The 21,523-nt window shown below is 46.6% G+C and overlaps 1 protein-coding gene across 4 annotated transcripts in view; it reads left to right on the top strand.

Moving 5' to 3' along the window:
* Window positions 1-21,523, top strand: part of LOC128706569 (uncharacterized) — a 516,652-nt gene that overhangs the window by 335,914 nt on the left and 159,215 nt on the right. The window contains exon 2 of one of the 4 annotated variants that reach the window (XM_070087849.1): window positions 5,850-7,059. The exons of the other annotated variants lie outside the window; for them this stretch is intronic. Coding sequence (XP_069943950.1) covers window positions 6,652-7,059 — 408 coding nt within the window. The 5' untranslated portion in view covers window positions 5,850-6,651. The remainder of the gene's footprint in view (window positions 1-5,849; window positions 7,060-21,523) is intronic. 4 annotated transcript variants of the gene reach the window in all.

Raw genomic sequence — 21,523 nt, 5'->3', positions numbered from 1 at the left:
CACTATCAGGAGGGCTGGGACTATCAGGAGGGCTGGGACTACCAGAAGGGCTGGGACTACCAGAAGGGCTGGGACTATCAGGAGGGCTGGGACTACCAGAAGGGCTGGGACTACCAGAAGGGCTGGGACTACCAGAAGGGCTGGGACTACCAGGAGGGCTGGGACTACCAGAAGGGCTGGGACTACCAGAAGGGCTGGGACTATCAGGAGGGCTGGGACTACCAGGAGGGCTGGGACTACCAGAAGGGCTGGGACTATCAGGAGGGCTGGGACTACCAGGAGGGCTGGGACTATCAGGAGGGCTGGGACTACCAGAAGGGCTGGGACTACCAGAAGGGCTGGGACTACCAGAAGGGCTGGGACTATCAGGAGGGCTGGGACTACCAGGAGGGCTGGGACTACCAGAAGGGCTGGGACTATCAGGAGGGCTGGGACTACCAGAAGGGCTGGGACTATCAGGAGGGCTGGGACTACCAGAAGGGCTGGGACTACCAGAAGGGCTGGGACTACCAGGAGGGCTGGGACTACCAGAAGGGCTAGGACTACCAGGAGGGCTGGGACTACCAGAAGGGCTGGGACTATCAGGAGGGCTGGGACTACCAGAAGGGCTGGGACTACCAGGAGGGCTGGGACTACCAGAAGGGCTGGGACTACCAGGAGGGCTGGGACTACCAGAAGGGCTGGGACTATCAGGAGGGCTGGGACTACCAGAAGGGCTGGGACTACCAGAAGGGCTGGGACTACCAGGAGGGCTGGGACTACCAGAAGGGCTAGGACTACCAGGAGGGCTGGGACTACCAGAAGGGCTGGGACTATCAGGAGGGCTGGGACTACCAGAAGGGCTGGGACTACCAGGAGGGCTGGGACTACCAGAAGGGCTGGGACTATCAGGAGGGCTGGGACTACCAGAAGGGCTGGGACTATCAGGAGGGCTGGGACTACCAGAAGGGCTGGGACTACCAGAAGGGCTGGGACTACCAGGAGGGCTGGGACTACCAGAAGGGCTAGGACTACCAGGAGGGCTGGGACTACCAGAAGGGCTGGGACTACCAGGAGGGCTGGGACTACCAGAAGGGCTGGGACTACCAGGAGGGCTGGGACTACCAGAAGGGCTGGGACTATCAGGAGGGCTGGGACTACCAGAAGGGCTGGGACTATCAGGAGGGCTGGGACTACCAGAAGGGCTGGGACTACCAGGAGGGCTGGGACTACCAGGAGGGCTGGGACTACCAGAAGGGCTGGGACTACCAGGAGGGCTGGGACTACCAGAAGGGCTAGGACTACCAGGAGGGCTGGGACTACCAGAAGGGCTGGGACTACCAGGAGGGCTGGGACTACCAGAAGGGCTAGGACTACCAGGAGGGCTGGGACTACCAGAAGGGCTGGGACTACCAGGAGGGCTGGGACTACCAGGAGGGCTGGGACTACCAGGAGGGCTGGAACTACCAGGAGGGCTGGGACTACCAAGAGGGTAGGGACTACCAGGAGAGTGGGTTCTACCAAGAGGACGGGGGCTATCAGGAGAGCGGGGACTACCAAGAGGGCGGGGACTACCAGGAGAGCAGGGACTACCAGGAGAGTGGGGACTACCAAGAGGGTAGGGACTACCAGGAGAGCGGGGACAACCAGGAGAGCGGGGACTACCAAGAAGGCGGGGGACTACCAAGAGGGCGGGGACTACCAGGAGAGCGGGGACTACGAAGAGGGCGGGGACTACCAGGAGATCGGGGACTACGAAGAGGGCGGGGACTACCAGGAGAGCGGGAACTACCAGTAGGGCGGGGGCTACCAGGAGAGGGTGTAGGTCGCGCACTGTCGACGCTGCTGAAGATAAAGTTAAACCAAGACCGTTCCTTATGACACTGTTACTGGCGGTGTGTAGTGGGTGTGTAGGTGATGTTAATAGTGAGTGTTGAGACGTGGTGTGTAGTGGGTGTGTAGGTGATGTTAATAGTGAGTGTTGAGACGTGGTGTGTAGTGGGTGTGTAGGTGATGTTAATAGTGAGTGTTGAGACGTAGTGTGTAGTGGGTGTGTAGGTGATGTTAATAGTGAGTGTTGAGACGTGGTGTGTGCTGGGTGTGTAGGTGATGTTAATAGTGAGTGTTGAGACGTAGTGTGTGCTGGGTGTGTAGGTGATGTTAATAGTGAGTGTTGAGACGTGGTGTGTAGTGGGTGTGTAGGTGATGTTAATAGTGAGTGTTGAGACGTGGTGTGTGCTGGGTGTGTAGGTGATGTTAATAGTGAGTGTTGAGACGTGGTGTGTGCTGGGTGTGTAGGTGATGTTAATAGTGAGTGTTGAGACGTAGTGTGTGCTGGGTGTGTAGGTGATGTTAATAGTGAGTGTTGAGACGTGGTGTGTGCTGGGTGTGTAGGTGATGTTAATAGTGTTGAGACGTGGTGTGTGCTGGGTGTGTAGGTGATGTTAATAGTGAGTGTTGAGACGTGGTGTGTGCTGGGTGTGTAGGTGATGTTAATAGTGTTGAGACGTGGTGTGTGCTGGGTGTGTAGGTGATGTTAATAGTGAGTGTTGAGACGTGGTGTGTGCTGGGTGTGTAGGTGATGTTAATAGTGAGTGTTGAGACGTGGTGTGTGCTGGGTGTGTAGGTGATGTTAATAGTGAGTGTTGAGACGTAGTGTGTGCTGGGTGTGTAGGTGATGTTAATAGTGAGTGTTGAGACGTGGTGTGTGCTGGGTGTGTAGGTGATGTTAATAGTGAGTGTTGAGACGTAGTGTGTGCTGGGTGTGTAGGTGATGTTAATAGTGAGTGTTGAGACGTAGTGTGTGCTGGGTGTGTAGGTGATGTTAATAGTGAGTGTTGAGACGTAGTGTGTGCTGGGTGTGTAGGTGATGTTAACAGTGTTGAGACGTGGTGTGTGCTGGGTGTGTAGGTGATGTTAACAGTGTTGAGACGTGGTGTGTGCTGGGTGTGTAGGTGATGTTAATAGTGTTGAGACGTGGTGTGTGCTGGGTGTGTAGGTGATGTTAATAGTGTTGAGACGTGGTGTGTGCTGGGTGTGTAGGTGATGGTAACAGTGTTGAGACGTAGTGTGTGCTGGGTGTGTAGGTGATGTTAATAGTGAGTGTTGAGACGTGGTGTGTGCTGGGTGTGTAGGTGATGTTAATAGTGAGTGTTGAGACGTAGTGTGTGCTGGGTGTGTAGGTGATGTTAATAGTGAGTGTTGAGACGTGGTGTGTGCTGGGTGTGTAGGTGATGTTAATAGTGAGTGTTGAGACGTAGTGTGTGCTGGGTGTGTAGGTGATGTTAATAGTGTTGAGACGTGGTGTGTGCTGGGTGTGTAGGTGATGTTAATAGTGAGTGTTGAGACGTGGTGTGTGCTGGGTGTGTAGGTGATGTTAATAGTGTTGAGACGTGGTGTGTGCTGGGTGTGTAGGTGATGTTAATAGTGAGTGTTGAGACGTGGTGTGTGCTGGGTGTGTAGGTGATGTTAACAGTGTTGAGACGTGGTGTGTGCTGGGTGTGTAGGTGATGTTAATAGTGAGTGTTGAGACGTAGTGTGTGCTGGGTGTGTAGGTGATGTTAACAGTGTTGAGACGTGGTGTGTGCTGGGTGTGTAGGTGATGTTAATAGTGAGTGTTGAGACGTGGTGTGTGCTGGGTGTGTAGGTGATGTTAATAGTGAGTGTTGAGACGTGGTGTGTGCTGGGTGTGTAGGTGATGTTAATAGTGAGTGTTGAGACGTAGTGTGTGCTGGGTGTGTAGGTGATGTTAATAGTGAGTGTTGAGACGTAGTGTGTGCTGGGTGTGTAGGTGATGTTAATAGTGAGTGTTGAGACGTAGTGTGTGCTGGGTGTGTAGGTGATGTTAATAGTGAGTGTTGAGACGTAGTGTGCGCTGGGTGTGTAGGTGATGTTAATAGTGTTGAGACGTGGTGTGTGCTGGGTGTGTAGGTGATGTTAATAGTGAGTGTTGAGACGTAGTGTGTGCTGGGTGTGTAGGTGATGTTAATAGTGAGTGTTGAGACGTGGTGTGTGCTGGGTGTGTAGGTGATGTTAATAGTGTTGAGACGTGGTGTGTGCTGGGTGTGTAGGTGATGTTAATAGTGAGTGTTGAGACGTAGTGTGTGCTGGGTGTGTAGGTGATGTTAATAGTGTTGAGACGTGGTGTGTGCTGGGTGTGTAGGTGATGTTAGTAGTAAGTGTTGAGACGTGGTGTGTGCTGGGTGTGTAGGTGATGTAAGTAATGAGTGTTGAGACGTGTTTGGAAGAGAATAGTTTCTGTTGAGAAGAGAGTTGAAGAGAGCTCCGAGGCTAGTGTTGAAGCAAGTGTTGCAGAGAGTGTTGAGACGAGTGTTGGAGACAGTGTCGAGGAGTGATGACTGTTCAAGCTGTGTTTTGAGATGTATATATATATGTGTGTGTGTGTCTGTGTCTGTGTGTACCCACCTAATTGTACTCACCTAATTCTGGTTACAGGGGTCGAGTAATAGCTTCTGGCCCACACCTCTTCACTGGTCGCCATTAGGTCCACTCTCTCCCTGCTCCATGAGTTTTATCATACCTCTTCTTAAAGCTATATATGGATCCTGCCTCCACTACATCTCTCCAGACTATTCCAATTCCTGACAACTCTATGACTGAAGATATACTTCCTAACATCCCTGTGACCCCTTGTTGCTGTGTCCCATCTCTGAAACATCCTGTCCCTATCCACCTTGTCCATTCCTCTTACTATTTTATATGTCGTTATCATATCCTCCCTATCTCTCCAGTCTTCCAGTGCTGTCAGGTCGAGTCCCCTTAACCTCTTCTCGTAGAACATGCCGCTTAGCTCCGGGACTAATCGTTGCAAACTTTTGCACTTTCTCTAGGTTTTTGACGTGCTTGACCAGGTGAGGGTTTCAAACTGATGCTATATACTCCAGTATGGACCTGACGTACACGGTGTACAGAGTCCTGAACGATTCCTTACTGACGTGTCGGAACGCTATTCTTAGGTTTGCTAGGCATCCATATGTTGCAGCGGTTATTTGGTTGATGTGCGCCTCACGAGATGTGCTCGGTATTATGGTCACTAAAAGATCCTTTTCCTGTAGTGAGGTTTGCAGCCTTTGGCCCCCTAGACTGTACTCTGTCTGCGGTCTTCTTTGCCATTCCCCAATCTTCATGACTTTGCACTTAGGTTAAATTCGGAGCCAGTTGCTGGACCATGATTGCAGCCTGTCCAGATCCCTGTCTAGTCCTGCCTGATTCTCGTCCGAATGAATTCTCCTCATTAGCTTTGCATTTTCTGCAAGCAAGGACATTTCTGAGTCTATCCCTTCCGTCATGTCATTCACATATACCAGAAACATCACCGGTCGTAGGACCGACCCCTGTGGAACCCCGTTTGTCCCAGGCGCCCAGTCTGACACCTCGTCGCGTACCATGACTCGCCGTTGCTTTCCTGTCAAGTATTCTCTGAGCCATTGCAGTGCCTTCCCTGTTATACCTGCCTGGTCCTCCAGCTTTTGCACTAATCTCTTGTGTGGAACTATCAAAAACCTTCTCACAGTCCAAGAAAACGCAGTCTACCGCCCCTTCTCTCTCTTGTCTTACTGTCATCATCTTGTCATAGAACCCCAGTAGGTTTGTGACACAGGATTTCCCTTCCCTGAAACCATGCTGGTTCCTTCTAGGTGCTCCATCACTCTTCTTTTGTGTGTGTGTGTGTGTGTGTGTGTGTGTGTGTGTGTGTGTGTGTGTGTGTGTGTGTGTGTCTGTGTGTGTGTATGTGCGCGCGCGCGCGCCAGGAAACTCATCTGCTGAGGAGAAACTAGCAAATAAGTTCTATTTGTAATTTTTCTGTGTTAGCAGATGTGTGGTTAAACTAAGGGCTGTTATATTTCTAGACATGGACGAGGAGTTATGATATATTAAAGCAAGTTAGGCTAGAAAAACTTTACGGAAATTTCTTGCTTTAAATAAGTGACGTTGTGGTACCCTCCCTGGAGGACATTGTCAGGAGAGGCAAGTGTTGAGGGTACCTTGACGCTCCCACACTGACCCCTCCATAATGTAATTACAACCGCAGTTATAATTGCTGCTGCTAGTGACGCACAGTTGCGGCAGTAACGCAGAGCTGCGGCAGGTGAGGGCCGACGCTTGGCTGGGCCTCCCCGGGTGAAGGAGCAGAGGTAAGAGGTGCCGCCTTGCTGAACACCAGTCTTCTGAGGCACTCCCCCTCCCCTCCACCCCGCCTCTGCCTTCCCCACCTTCATACACTGCTCACTGGGCCCCGCCCTCGCTTCCACCGCGGGCGTGGGGGTCAGTCTGCAGTGGTGAAGAGAAAAGTGGGCGTGAAAAGAGGCAGGTGTAAGCGGTGGTGTGGAGAGCGCTCCTGCGGCGAGTCTCAGAAAACCTTGACACTCCCTCTCAAGACGCAGAGAAAGTGAACAACAATGGTTTCATCAGAGAACTGAAGTAATTATTAAGAACATTGAAGAAAAAAAAAATAAAATGCGCAAAGTGAAAATGAAGAAACACCGAAGTGGCTGAAAGTGTTTTGAAAAGTGTGAATGTCAGAAAGTGTCATCAGAAACCAACTACGGACGATCCTAGCAAGATCTGCCACAGCTTGTGTTGTGGTGTTTTCTTCCTTCATAAACCAACACTTACTGGCCTTGTCTGGTGCCCCTCGACGCTGCAGCAGTCATGTTCACTGATCTGCTGAAGCTGGTGATCAGAGGTGAGCGTGGAGACGGCAGGAGCTTGGTGGTGGAGGGCAGCGAAACGCAGCTGGTGCAAGGGTTCCATCTGCCTCACGCCAAGCTCCACCACCACCACCACAACAACACTTTTAAGGGACGCTCTAAGAGGTTCTACAAGGGTTCCACTGCTTCTAACCACTCGGTTCTGTCGTCATCGTCTTGGGGAACCAAGTCATCACTCTCCTCCTCCTCCTCCTCCTCATCCTCCTCCTCCTTCTCTCACTACCGGCGACGCATTGAAATCTGCAGATCCAAAAACAAGAAGAAGGAGTCGCGAGAGGAAGTTAGAGGAAGAAGCGATGTTACCAAGAAGGAACTGCCAGCCAACCTTGCCGATGAAGAACAAAAACAGGTTTGTTGATCCACTGGATCTCCCTCTCGTATTAGCTGTTAGGAGCAGGTGGGGGAGGGAAGGGAACCTGCCTAACACAGGCCAGTAGGTCCGCTATAATGTTCTTCGTCGTAAGTTTTTATTTTCTGAATTCAGGTACGTTCTCTACGGCCTTCATGTGAGGTGATTGACAACTACCTTCACTGGGGAGGAAGAGGCTGCCTTCACTGAGGCAGAGACAGGTTGCCTCGATGGGAGATAATGAGAGGCTGCCTTCACTCCATAAGAATGGAGAAACAATGTAGGAGGTCTACTAACCCATACTTGGCAGTCCTCCTTGTGGAGTGTGGTCTTCACATGAGATAGGAAGGAGCTACCTTCACATGAGATAGGAAGGAGCTACCTTCACATGAGATAGGAAGGAGCTACCTTCACATGAGATAGGAAGGAGCTACCTTCACATGAGATAGGAAGAAACAGAGGTCATCATCAGTTTTGTTTTGCTGCTGCTCTCGTGAAACACAACTGACGTAGCGTATCAAACAACATTATGCTGGAGTGAGTCGACATCGCTCGTTCCATCATGTCGGCGGCCTCATCGTACTGTGCATTTCTTAATAAAAACTCAGCGTATACACAGTAGACTTAATTGTTTACCTTGATCAACACCACATTAACGCTCGTTACCTTAACTACTGTGTTAATTACCCTGATCAACACCACATTAACGCTCGTTACCTTAACTACTGTGTTAATTACCTTGATCAACACCACATTAACGCTCGTTACCTTTACTGTGTTAATTACCTTGATCAACACCACATTAACGCTCGTTACCTTAACTACTGTGTTAATTACCCTGATCAACACCACATTAACGCTCGTTACCTTAACTACTGTGTTAATTACCCTGATCAACACCACATTAACGCTCGTTACCTTAACTACTGTGTTAATTACCTTGATCAACACCACATTAACGCTCGTTACCTTAACTACTGTGTTAATTACCCTGATCAACACCACATTAACGCTCGTTACCTTAACTACTGTGTTAATTACCTTGATCAACACCACATTAACGCTCGTTACCTTAACTACTGTGTTAATTACCCTGATCAACACCACATTAACGCTCGTTACCTTAACTACTGTGTTAATTACCTTGATCAACACCACATTAACGCTCGTTACCTTAACTACTGTGTTAATTACCTTGATCAACACCACATTAACGCTCGTTACCTTAACTACTGTGTTAATTACCCTGATCAACACCACATTAACGCTAGTTACCTTAACTACTGAGCTAATTACCCTGATAAATACCACATTAACGCTTGTTACTAGTTGCTGAACGTTACTAGTTGATGGACGTTACGAGTTGAACGTTACTAGTTGAACGTTACTAGTTGAACGTTACTAGTTGATGAACGTTGCTAGTTGAGCGCTACTAGTTGATGAACGTTACTAGTTTATCAATGTTATTAGTTGAAGAACGTTGCTAATTGAACCATTCACAAGTTACTAGCTGATGAACGTTATTGGGTGATGAACGTTACTGGTTGAACGTTATTAGATGAACGTTACTAGTTGATGAACGTTATTGGTGAACGTTACTAGTTGAACGTTACTAGTTAAGAACGTTGCTAATTGAACCACTCGCAAGTTACTAACTGATGAACGTTACTAGTTGATGAACGTTGTTAGTTGAACGTTGCTAGTTGAACGTTGCTACTTGAACCATTCACAAGTTACTAGTTGAAGAACGTTACTAGTTGAACCATTCACAAATCACACTTGTCAATGGTTCAAGACGGAGCGAACCGTCGCCATAACCTTGTGTCTCCTACGTGTGGGTTATTTGTGTATAAGAAGGAGCACTGCAGCAGCCCTGCTGGCCCAGTCTAGTCAAGTGGAGGTGAAACAGTATGTGTGTGTGTATGTGTGCGTGTGTGTGTGTGTGTGTGTGTGTGTGTGTGTGTGTGTGTGTGTGTGCGCGTGTGCGCGCGTGTATGTGTATGTGTATGTGTGTGCGTGTGTGTGCGTGTGTTTGTGTGTGTGTTTGTGTTTGTGTGAGCGTGTGTGTGTGTTTGTGTGTATTTGTGTTTTTTGTGTGTGCGCGTGTGTGTGCGTGTGTGTGTGTGCGTGTGTACTCACCTAGTTGTACTCACCTAGTTGAGGTTGCGGGGGTCGAGTCCGAGCTCCTGGCCCCGCCTCTTCACTGATCGCTACTAGGTCACTTTCCCTGAGCCGTGAGCTTTATCATACCTCTGCTTAAAGCTATGTATGGATCCTGCCTCCCCTACATCGCTTCCCAAACTATTCCACTTACTGACTACTCTGTGGCTGAAGAAATACTTCCTAACATCCCTGTGATTCATCTGTGTCTTCAGCTTCCAACTGTGTCCCCTTGTTACTGTGTCCAATCTCTGGAACATCCTGTCTTTGTCCACCTTGTCAATTCCTCTCAGTATTTTGTATGTCGTTATCATGTCCCCCCTATCTCTCCTGTCCTCCAGTGTCGTCAGGTTGATTTCCTTTAACCTCTCCTCGTAGGACATACCTCTTAGCTCTGGGACTAGTCTTGTTGCAAACCTTTGCACTTTCTCTAGTTTCTTCACGTGTGTGTGCGTGTGTGTGTATGTGTATGTGTGTATGTGTGTGTGCGTGTATGTGTGTATGTGTGTATGTGTGTGTGTGTGTACTCACCTAATTACTCACCTAATTGTGGTTGCAGGGGTCGAGACTCAGCTCCTGGCCCCGCCTCTTCACTGATCGCTACTGGATCCTCTCTCTCTCTGCTTCCTGAGCTTTGTCATACCTCTTCTTAAAACTATGTATGGTTCCTGCCTCCACTACTTCACTTGCTAGGCTATTCCACTTGCTGACAACTCTATGACTGAAGAAATACTTCCTAACGTCCCTGTGACTCGTCTGAGTCTTCAGCTTCCAGTTGTGACCCCTTGTCCCTGTGTCCCCTCTCTGGAACATCCTATCTCTGTCCACCTTGTCTATTCCCCGCAATATCTTGTATGTCGTTATCATGTCTCCCCTGACCCTTCTGTCCTCCAGTGTCGTCAGTCCGATTTCCCTTAACCTTTCCTCGTACGACATTCCCTTAAGCTCTGGGACTAGCCTTGTTGCAAACCTTTGTACTTTCTCTAACTTCTTGACGTGCTTGACCAGGTGTGGGTTCCTACTGGTGCTGCATACTCCAGTATGTGTGTGTGTGTGTGGGGGGGGGGGGGGGATAATCACGAGGAGATGGGATAGAAAGTACTGGTAATAACGTTTGAAGCCAAGAGACGTGGATTCAGAAGTTGATGTTGGCAGTAACGGGACTGTGTTGATGAGTCAGCGTGTTGAAGGTGAAGTGGGTAGACAGTGGTACCTTGTATCTACAACTGTGACCATCAACCAGGTGAAGTGGGTAGACAGTGGTACCTTGTATCTACAACTGTGACCATCAACCAGGTGAAGTGGGTAGACAGTGGTACCTTGTATCTACAACTGTGTGACCATCAACCAGGTGAAGTGGGTAGACAGTGGTACCTTGTATCTACAACTGTGTGACCATCAACCAGGTGAAGTGGGTAGACAGTGGTACCTTGTATCTACAACTGTTTGACCATCAACCAGGTGAAGTGGGTAGACAGTGGTACCTTGTATCTGCAACCTTGACCATCAACCAGGTAAAGTGGGTAGACAGTGGTACCTTGTATCTACAACTGTGTGACCATCAACCAGGTGAAGTGGGTAGACAGTGGTACCTTGTATCTACAACTGTGACCATCAACCAGGTGAAGTGGGTAGACAGTGGTACCTTGTATCTACAACTGTGACCATCAACCAGGTGAAGTGGGTAGACAGTGGTACCTTGTATCTACAACTGTGTGACCATCAACCAGGTGAAGTGGGTAGACAGTGGTACCTTGTATCTACAACTGTGACCATCAACCAGGTGAAGTGGGTAGACAGTGGTACCTTGTATCTACAACTGTGTGACCATCAACCAGGTGAACCATCAACCAGTGGTGGGTAGACAGTGGTACCTTGTAGACATCAACCAGTGGTGGTACCTTGTACCTTGTATCTACAACTGTGTGACCATCAACCAGGTGAAGTGGGTAGACAGTGGTACCTTGTATCTACAACTGTTCAACCAGGTGACAGTGGTACATCTAAACTGTGTGACAGGTGAAGTGGGTAGACAGTGGTACCTTGTATCTGCAACCTTGACCATCAACCAGGTAAAGTGGGTAGACAGTGGTACCTTGTATCTACAACTGTGTGACCATCAACCAGGTGAAGTGGGTAGACAGTGGTACCTTGTATCTACAACTGTGACCATCAACCAGGTGAAGTGGGTAGACAGTGGTACCTTGTATCTACAACTGTGTGATCATCAACCAGGTGAAGTGGGTAGACAATTGTACCTTGTATCTACAACTGTGACCATTGATAGACAGTGGTACTTGTATCTACAACTGTGATCATCAACCAGGTGAAGTGGGTAGACAGTGGTACCTTGTATCTACAACTGTGACCATCAACCAGGTGAAGTGGGTAGACAGTGGTACCTTGTATCAACAACTGTGACCATCAACCAGGTGAAATGGGTAGACAGTGGTACCTTATATCTACAACTGTGACCATCAACCAGGTGAAGTGGGTAGACAGTGGTACCTTATATCTACAACTGTGACCATCAACCAGGTGAAGTGGGTAGACAGTGGTACCTTATATCTACAACTGTGACCATCAACCAGGTACACTAAATGACTTTAGTAACCACAACAGTTGCATCTCTTCTCCCAGCAACTTTGTTAATACACTGTACTGATAAAGTGACTGCTGGACGGTGCAGTGATCTAGAGTTACTCTTACCTTGTATCTCATTCGAGTAATACTAAGCATTTGTAAGTACTTGACAACTGGAAACACTAGTACTTGACAACTGGAAACACTAGTACTTGACAACTGGAAACACTAGTACTTGACAACTGGAAACACTAGTACTTGACAACTGGAAACACTAGTACTTGACAACTGGAAACACTAGTACTTGACAACTAGGAAACACTAGTACTTGACAACTGGAAACACTAGTACTTGACAACTGGAAACACTAGTACTTGACAACTAGGAAACACTAGTACTTGACAACTGGAAACACTAGTACTTGACAACTAGGAAACACTAGTACTTGACAACAAAAACAAGTACTTGACAACTGAAACACTAGTACTTGACAACTAGGAAACACTAGTACTTGACAACTAAACACTAGGACAACTAGGAAACACTAGTACTTGACAACTGGAAACACTAGTACTTGCAACTGGAAACACTAGAACTAAACACTAGGAAACACTAGTACTTGACAACTAGGAAACACTAGTACTTGACAACTAGGAAACACTAGTACTTGACAACTGGAAACACTAGTACTTAACAACTGGAAACACTAGCACTTGACAACTGGAAACACTAGTACTTGCAACTGGAAACACTAGCACTTGACAACTGGAAACACTAGTACTTAACAACTGGAAACACTAGCACTTGACAACTGGAAACACTAGTACTTAACAACTGGAAACACTAGCACTTGACAACTGGAAACACTAGTACTTAACAACTGGAAACACTAGCACTTGACAACTGGAAACACTAGTACTTGCAACTGGAAACACTAGCACTTGACAACTGGAAACACTAGTACTTGACAACTGGAAACACTAGTACTTGACAACTAGGAAACACTAGTACTTGACAACTAGGAAACACTAGTACTTGACAACTGGGAATACTAGTACTTGACAACTAGGAAACACTAGTACTTGACAACTGGAAACACTAGTACTTGACAACTAGGAAACACTAGTACTTGACAACTGGAAACACTAGTACTTGACAACTAGGAAACACTAGTACTTGACAACTAGGAAACACTAGTACTTGACAACTGGAAACACTAGTACTTGACAACTAGGAAACACTAGTACTTGACAACTGGAAACACTAGTACTTGACAACTAGGAAACACTAGTACTTGACAACTGGAAACACTAGTACTAGGAAACACTAGTACTTGACAACTGGAAACACTAGTACTTGACACAACTAGGAAACACTAGTACTTAGTACAACTGGAAACACTAGCACAACTGGAAACTAGTACTTAACAACTGGAAACACTAGTACTTAGACAACTGGAAACACTAGGAAACACTAGTACTTGACAACTAGGAAACTGGAAACACTAGTACTTGACAACACTAGTACTTGACTGGAACTAGGAAACACTAGTACTTGACAAACTAGGACAACTGGAAACACTAGTACTTGACAACTGGAAACACTAGTACTTGCAACTGGAAACACTAGCACTTGACAACTGGAAACACTAGTACTTGCAACTGGAAACACTAGCACTTGACAACTGGAAACACTAGTACTTGCAACTGGAAACACTAGTACTTGACAACTGGAAACACTAGTACTTGACAACTAGGAAAAACAAGTACTTGACAACTGGAAACACTAGTACTTGACAACTAGGAAACACTAGTACTTGACAACTGGAAACACTAGTACTTGACAACTAGGAAACACTAGTACTTGACAACTGGAAACACTAGTACTTGACAACCTGGAAACACTAGTACTTGACAACTAGGAAACACTAGTACTTGACAACTGGGAACACTAGTACTTGGCAACTGGAAACACTAGTACTTGACAATTGGGAACACTAGTACTTGACAACTAGGAAACACTAGTACTTGACAACTAGGAAACACTAGTACTTGACAACTAGGGAACAGTAGTACTTGAAAACTGGAAACACTAGTACTTGACAACTGGAAACACTAGTACTTGACAACTAGGAAACACTAGTACTTGACAACTAGGAAACACTAGTACTTGACAACTGGGAATACTAGTACTTGACAACTAGGAAACACTAGTACTTGACAACTGGAAACACTAGTACTTGACAACTAGGAAACACTAGTACTTGACAACTGGAAACACTAGTACTTGACAACTAGGAAACACTAGTACTTGACAACTAGGAAACACTAGTACTTGACAACTAGGAAACACTAGTACTTGACAACTGGAAACACTAGTACTTGACAACTAGGAAACACTAGTACTTGACAACTAGGAAACACTAGTACTTGACAACTAGGAAACACTAGTACTTGACAACTAGGAAACACTAGTACTTGACAACTAGGAAACACTAGTACTTGACAACTAGGAAACACTAGTACTTGACAACTAGGAAACACTAGCACTTGAAAACTAGGAAACACTAGTACTTGACAACTAGGAAACACTAGTACGTGACAACTAGGAAGCACTAGCACTTGAAAACTAGGAAACACTAGTACTTGACAACTAGGAAACACTAGTACGTGAAAACTAGGAAACACTAGTACTTGACAACTAGGAAGCGCTAGTACTTGACAACTAGGAAACACTAGTACGTGAAAACTAGGAAACACTAGTACTTGACAACTAGGAAAAACTAGCACTTGAAAACTAGGAAACACTAGTACTTGGCAACTAGGAAACACTAGCACTTGACAACTAGGAAACACTAGTACTTGACAACTAGGAAACACTAGTAATTGACAACTAGCAAACACTAGTACTTGACAACTAGGAAACACTAGTACTTGACAACTAGGAAACACTAGTACTTGACAACTAGGGAACAGTAGTACTTGACTAGGAAACACTATTACTTGACAACTAGGAAACACTAGTACTTGACAACTAGGAAGCACTAGTACTTGACAACTAGGAAGCACTAGTACTTGACAACTAGGAAACACTAGTACTTGACAACTAGGAAGCACTAGTACTTGACAACTAGGAAACACTAGTACTTGACAACTAGGAAGCACTAGCACTTGAAAACTAGGAAACACTAGTACTTGACAACTAGGAAACACTAGTACTTGACAACTAGGAAACACTAGTACTTGACAACTGGAAACACTAGTACTTGACAACTGGAAACTCTAGTACTTGACAACTAGGAAATACTCGTACTTGACAACTAGGAAGCACTAGCACTTGAAAACTAGGAAACACTAGTACTTGACAACTAGGAAACACTAGTACGTGAAAACTAGGAAACACTAGTACTTGACAACTAGGAAACACTAGGAATCAGTGATCACTCAGGTGTGGTCTGGCTGTTGGAGACGAGAACGTAGAGAGACGAAAGATAAAGAAGCAGGATAAAGAACGGTGCGGGAGAGGCAGTTACACAACCATGAGAGGCAGTTACACAACCATGAGAGGCAGTTACACAACCATGAGAGGCAGTTACACAACCCTGAGAAGCAGTTACACAACCATGAGAGGCAGTTACACAACCACGAGAGGCTGTTACACAACCATGAGAGGCAGTTACACAACCATGAGAGGCAGTTACACAACCATGAGAGGCAGTTACACAACCATGAGAGGCTGTTACACAACCATGAGAGGCAGTTACACAACCATGAGAGGCAGTTACACAACCATGAGAGGCAGTTACACAACCATGAGAGGCAGTTACACAACCATGAGAGGCAGTTACACAACCATGAGAGGCAGTTACACAACCATGAGAGGCAGTTACACAACCATGAGAGGCAGTTACACAACCATGAGAGGCAGTTACACAACCCTGAGAAGCAGTTACACAACCATGAGAGGCAGTTACACAACCACGAGAGACAGTTACACAAACATGAGAGCCTGTTACACAACCATAAGGCAGTTACACAACCACGAGAGGCAGTTACACAGCCATGAGAGGCAGTTACACAACCATGATAGGCAGTTACACAATTATGAGAGGCAGTTACACAACCATGAGAGGCTGTTACACAACCTCGAGAGGCAGTTACACAACCATGAGAGGCAGTTACACAACCATGAGAGGCAGTTACACAACCATGAGAGGCAGTTACACAAACATGAGAGCCTGTTACACAACCATGAGGCAGTTACACAACCATGAGAGGCAGTTACACAACCATGAGAGGCAGTTACACAACCATGAGTGGAATTTACACAAACATGAGAGGCAGTTACACAACCATGAGAGGCAGTTACAGAACCATGAGAGGCAGTTACACAACCATGAGAGGCAGTTACACAACCCTGAGAAGCAGTTACACAACCATGAGAGGCAGTTACACAACCATGAGAGGCAGTTACACAAACATGAGAGCCTGTTACACAACCATGAGGCAGTTACACAACCATGAGAGGCAGTTACACAACCATGAGAGGCTGTTACACAACCATGAGAGGCTGTTACACAACCATGAGAGGCTGTTACACATCCATGAGAGGCAGTTACACAACCATGAGAGGCTGTTACACAACCATGAGAGGCTGTTACACAACCATGAGAAGCTGTTCCACAACCATGAGAGGCTGTTACACAACCATGAGAGGCTGTTACACAACCATGAGAGGCTGTTACACAACCATGAAAGGCAGTTACACAACCATGAGAGGCTGTTACACAACCATGAGATGCTGTTACACATCCATGAGAGGCAGTTACACAACCATGAGAGGCAGTTACACAACTACGAGAGGCAGTTACACAAACATGAGAGGCAGTTACACAACCATGAGAGGCATTTACACAACCATGAGAGGCAGTTACACAACCATGAGAGGCATTTACACAAACATGAGAGGCGGTTACACAAGCATGAGAGGCAGTTACACAACCATGAGAGGCAGTTACACAACCATGAGAGGCAGTTACACAACCCTGAGAAGCAGTTACACAACCATGAGAGGCAGTTACACAACCACGAGAGGCAGTTACACAAACATGAGAGCCTGTTACACAACCATGAGGGGCAGTTACACAACCACGAGAGGCAGTTACACAACCATGAGAGGCAGTTACACAACCATGAGAGGCAGTTACACAACCATGAGAGGCAGTTACACAACCATGAGAGGCTGTTACACAACCATGAGAGGCAGTTACACAACCATGAGAGGCAGTTACACAACCATGAGAGGCAGTTACACAACCATGAGAGGCAGTTACACAACCATGAGAGGCAGTTACACAACCATGAGAGGCAGTTACACAACCATGAGAGGCAGTTACACAACCATGAGAGGCAGTTACACAACCATGAGAGGCAGTTACACAACCATGAGAGGCAGTTACACAACCATGAGAGGCAGTTACACAACCATGAGAGGCAGTTACACAACCATGAGAGGCAGTTACACAAACATGTTACGCAACCATGAGAGGCAGTTACACAACCATGAGAGGCAGTTACACAACCATGAGAGGCAGTTACACAACCATGAGAGGCTGTTACACAACCATGAGAGGCTGTTACACAACCATGAGAGGCTGTTACACAACCATGAGAGGCAGTTACACAACCATGAGAGGCTGTTACACAACCATGAGAGGCTGTTACACAACCATGAAAGGCAGTTACACAACCATGAGAGGCTGTTACACAACCATGAGAGGCTGTTACACAACCATGAAAGGCAGTTACACAACCATGAGAGGCTGTTACACAACCATGAGAGGCTGTTACACAACCATGAGAGGCTGTTACACAACCATGAGAGGCTGTTACACAACCATGAGAGGCTGTTACACAACCATGAGAGGCTGTTACACAACCATGAGAGGCTGTTACACAACCATGAGAGGCTGTTACACAACCATGAGAGGCAGTTACACAACCATGAGAGGCAGTTACACAACCATGAGAGGCTGTTACACAACCATGAGAGGCAGTTACACAACCATGAGAGGCTGTTACACAACCATGAGAGGCTGTTACACAACCATGAGAGGCAGTTACACAACCATGAGAGGCAGTTACACAACCATGAGAGGCTGTTACACAACCATGAGAGGCAGTTACACAACCATGAGAGGCAGTTACACAACCATGAGAGGCAGTTACACAACCATGAGAGGCAGTTACACAACCATGAGAGGCAGTTACACAACCATGAGAGGCAGTTACACAACCATGAGAGGCTGTTACACAACCATGAAAGGCAGTTACACAACCATGAGAGGCAGTTACACAACCATGAGAGGCTGTTACACAGCGATGAGAGGCTGTTACACAACCCTGAGAGGCTGTTACACAACCCTGAGAGGCTGTTACACAACCATGAGAGGCTGTTACACAACCATGAGAGGCTGTTATACAACCATGAGAAGCTGTTACACAACCATGAGAGGCTGTTACACAACCATGAGAGGCTGTTATACAACCATGAGAGGCTGTTACACAACCATGAGAAGCTGTTACACAATTATGAGAGGCTGTTACACAACCATGAGAGGCAGTTACACAACCATGAGAGTCTGGTACACAACCATGAGAGGCAGTTACACAACCATGAGAGGCTGTTACACAACCATGAGAGGCAGTTACACAACCATGAGAGGCTGTTACGCAACCATTAGAGGCTCTTACAACCATGAGAGGCAGTTACACAACCATGAGAGGCAGTTTCACAACCATGAGAGGCAGTTACACAACCATGAGAGGCTGTTACACAACCATGAGAGGCAGTTACACAAACATGAGAGGCAGTTACACAGGCAGGAGAGGCAGTTACTCAAACATGAGAGGCAGTTACACAAACATGAGAGGCAGTTACACAAACATGAGGGGTAGTTAAACATGACAGGCAGTTACACAGCTTTGAGAGGCAGTTACACAAACATGAGGGGTAGTTACAGACATGAGAGGCAGTTACGCAAACATGAGAGGCAGTTACACAAACATGAGATGTAGTTACACAAGCATGAGAGACAGTTATACAAACATGAGAGGCAGTTACACAAACATGAGAGGCAGTTACACAACCATGAGAGGCTGTTACACAACCATGAGTGGCTGTTACACAACCATGAAAGGCAGTTACACAACCATGAGAGGCAGTTACACAACCATGAGGCGGTTACACAACCATGAGAGGCAGTTACACAAACATGAGAGGCTGTTACACAACCATGCGGGGCAGTTACACAACCATGAGAGGCAGTTACACAACCATGAGAGGCAGTTACACAACCATGAGAGGCAGTTACACAACCACGAGAGGCAGTTACACAACCACGAGAGGCAGTTACACAAACATGAGAGGCAGTTACACAACCATGAGAGGCAGTTACACAACCATGAGAGGCTGTTACACAACCATGAGAGGCTGTTACACAACCATGAGAGGCTGTTACACAACCATGAAAGGCAGTTACTCAACCATGAGAGGCTGTTACACAACCATGAAAGGCAGTTACACAACCATGAGAGGCTGTTACACAACCATGAGAGGCTGTTACACAACCATGAGAGGCAGTTACACAACCATGAGAGACAGTTACACAACATGAGAGGCAGTTACACAACCATGAGAGGCAGTTACACAACCATGAGAGGCAGTTACACAACCATGAGAGGCATTTACACAACCATGAGAGGCAGTTACACAACCATGAGAGGCAGTTACACAACCATGAGAGGCAGTTACACAAACATGAGAGGCAGTTACTTAACTATGAGAGGCAGTTACACATTTCTGAGAGGCAGTTACACAACTGTGAGAGGCAGTTACACATGAGAGGCAGTTACACATGAGAGGCAGTTACACAACTATGAGAGGCAGTCATACAAACATGAGAGGCAGTTACACAAACATGAGAGGCAGTTACACAAACATGAGAGGCAGTTACACAAACATGAGAGGCAGTTACACAAACATGAGAGGCAGTTACACAAACATGAGAGGCAGTTACACAAACATGAGAGGCAGTTACACAAACATGAGAGGCAGTTACACAACTATGAAAGGCAGTTACACAACCATGAGAGGCAGTTACACAACCATGAGAGGCAGTTACACAAACATGAGAGGCTGTTACACAACCATGAGAGGCAGTTACACAACCATGAGAGGCAGTTACACAACCATGAGAGGCTGTTACACAACCATGAGAGGCAGTTACACAACCATGAGAGGCAGTTACACAACCATGAGAGGCAGTTACACAACCATGAGAGGCAGTTACACAACCATGAGAGGCAGTTACACAACCATGAGAGGCAGTTACACAAACATGAGAGGCTGTTACACAACCATGAGAGGCAGTTACACAACCACGAGAAGCAGTTACACAACCATGAGAGGCAGTTACACAAACATGAGAGGCAGTTACACAACCATGAGAGGCAGTTACACAACCATGAGAGGCAGTTACACAACCATGAGAGGCAGTTGCAGGCAGTTACACAACCCTGAGAGGCAGTTACACAACCATGAGAGGCAGTTACACAACCATGAGAGGCAGTTACACAACCATGAGAGGCAGTTACACAACCATGAGAGGCAGTTACACAACCATGAGAGGCAGTTACACAACCATGAGAGGCTGTTACACAACCATGAGAGGCAGTTACACAACCATGAGAGGCAGTTACACAACCACGAGAGGCAGTTACACAACCATGAGAGGCAGTTACACAACCATGAGAGGCAGTTACACAACCATGAGAGGCAGTTACACAACCATGAGAGGCTGTTACACAACCATGAGAGGCAGTTACACAACCATGAGAGGCAGTTACACAAACATGAGAGGCAGTTACACAACCATGAGAGGCTGTTACACAACCATGAGGGGCAGTTACACAAACACGAGAGGCAGTTACAAAACCATGAGAGGCAGTTACACAACCATGAGAGGCAGTTACACAACCACGAGAGTTAAACAAACATGAGAGGCAGTTACACAACCCTGAGAGACAGTCACACAACCATGAGAGGCAGTTACACAACCATGAGAGGCTGTTACACAACCATGAGAGGCAGTTACACAACTATGAGAGGCAGTTACACAACCATGAGAGGCTGTTACACAACAGTGCTCCGTAATAGGAAGGTAGTCAGATTACATAGATGGAAGGTAGTCAGATTACATGGATGGAAGGTAGTCAGATTACATGGAAGGTAGTCATATTACATTGATGGAAGGTAGTCAGATTACATTGATGGAAGGTAGTCAGATTACATGGATGGAAGGTAGTCAGATTACATAGATGGAAGGTAGTCAGATTACATGGATGGAAGGTAGTCAGATTACATGGATGGAAGGTAGTCAGAACACATAGATGGAAGGTAGTCAGATTACATAGATGGAAGGTAGTCAGATTACATGGATGGAAGGTAGTCAGATTACATAGATGGAAGGTAGTCAGATTACATAGATGGAAGGTAGTCAGATTACATGGATGGAAGGTAGTCAGATTACATGGATGGGAGGTAGTCAGATTACATAGATGGAAGGTAGTCAGATTACATGGATGGAAGGTAGTCAGATTACATGGATGGAAGGTAGTCAGATTACATAGATGGAAGGTAGTCAGATTACATGGATGGAAGG

This window comes from Cherax quadricarinatus, chromosome 2 (genome assembly GCF_038502225.1).
Source record: "Cherax quadricarinatus isolate ZL_2023a chromosome 2, ASM3850222v1, whole genome shotgun sequence".
Classification (NCBI taxonomy): domain Eukaryota; kingdom Metazoa; phylum Arthropoda; class Malacostraca; order Decapoda; family Parastacidae; genus Cherax; species Cherax quadricarinatus.
Note: the sequence above shows the minus strand (reverse complement) of the source record. Positions and strands in the feature narration are given on the sequence as shown.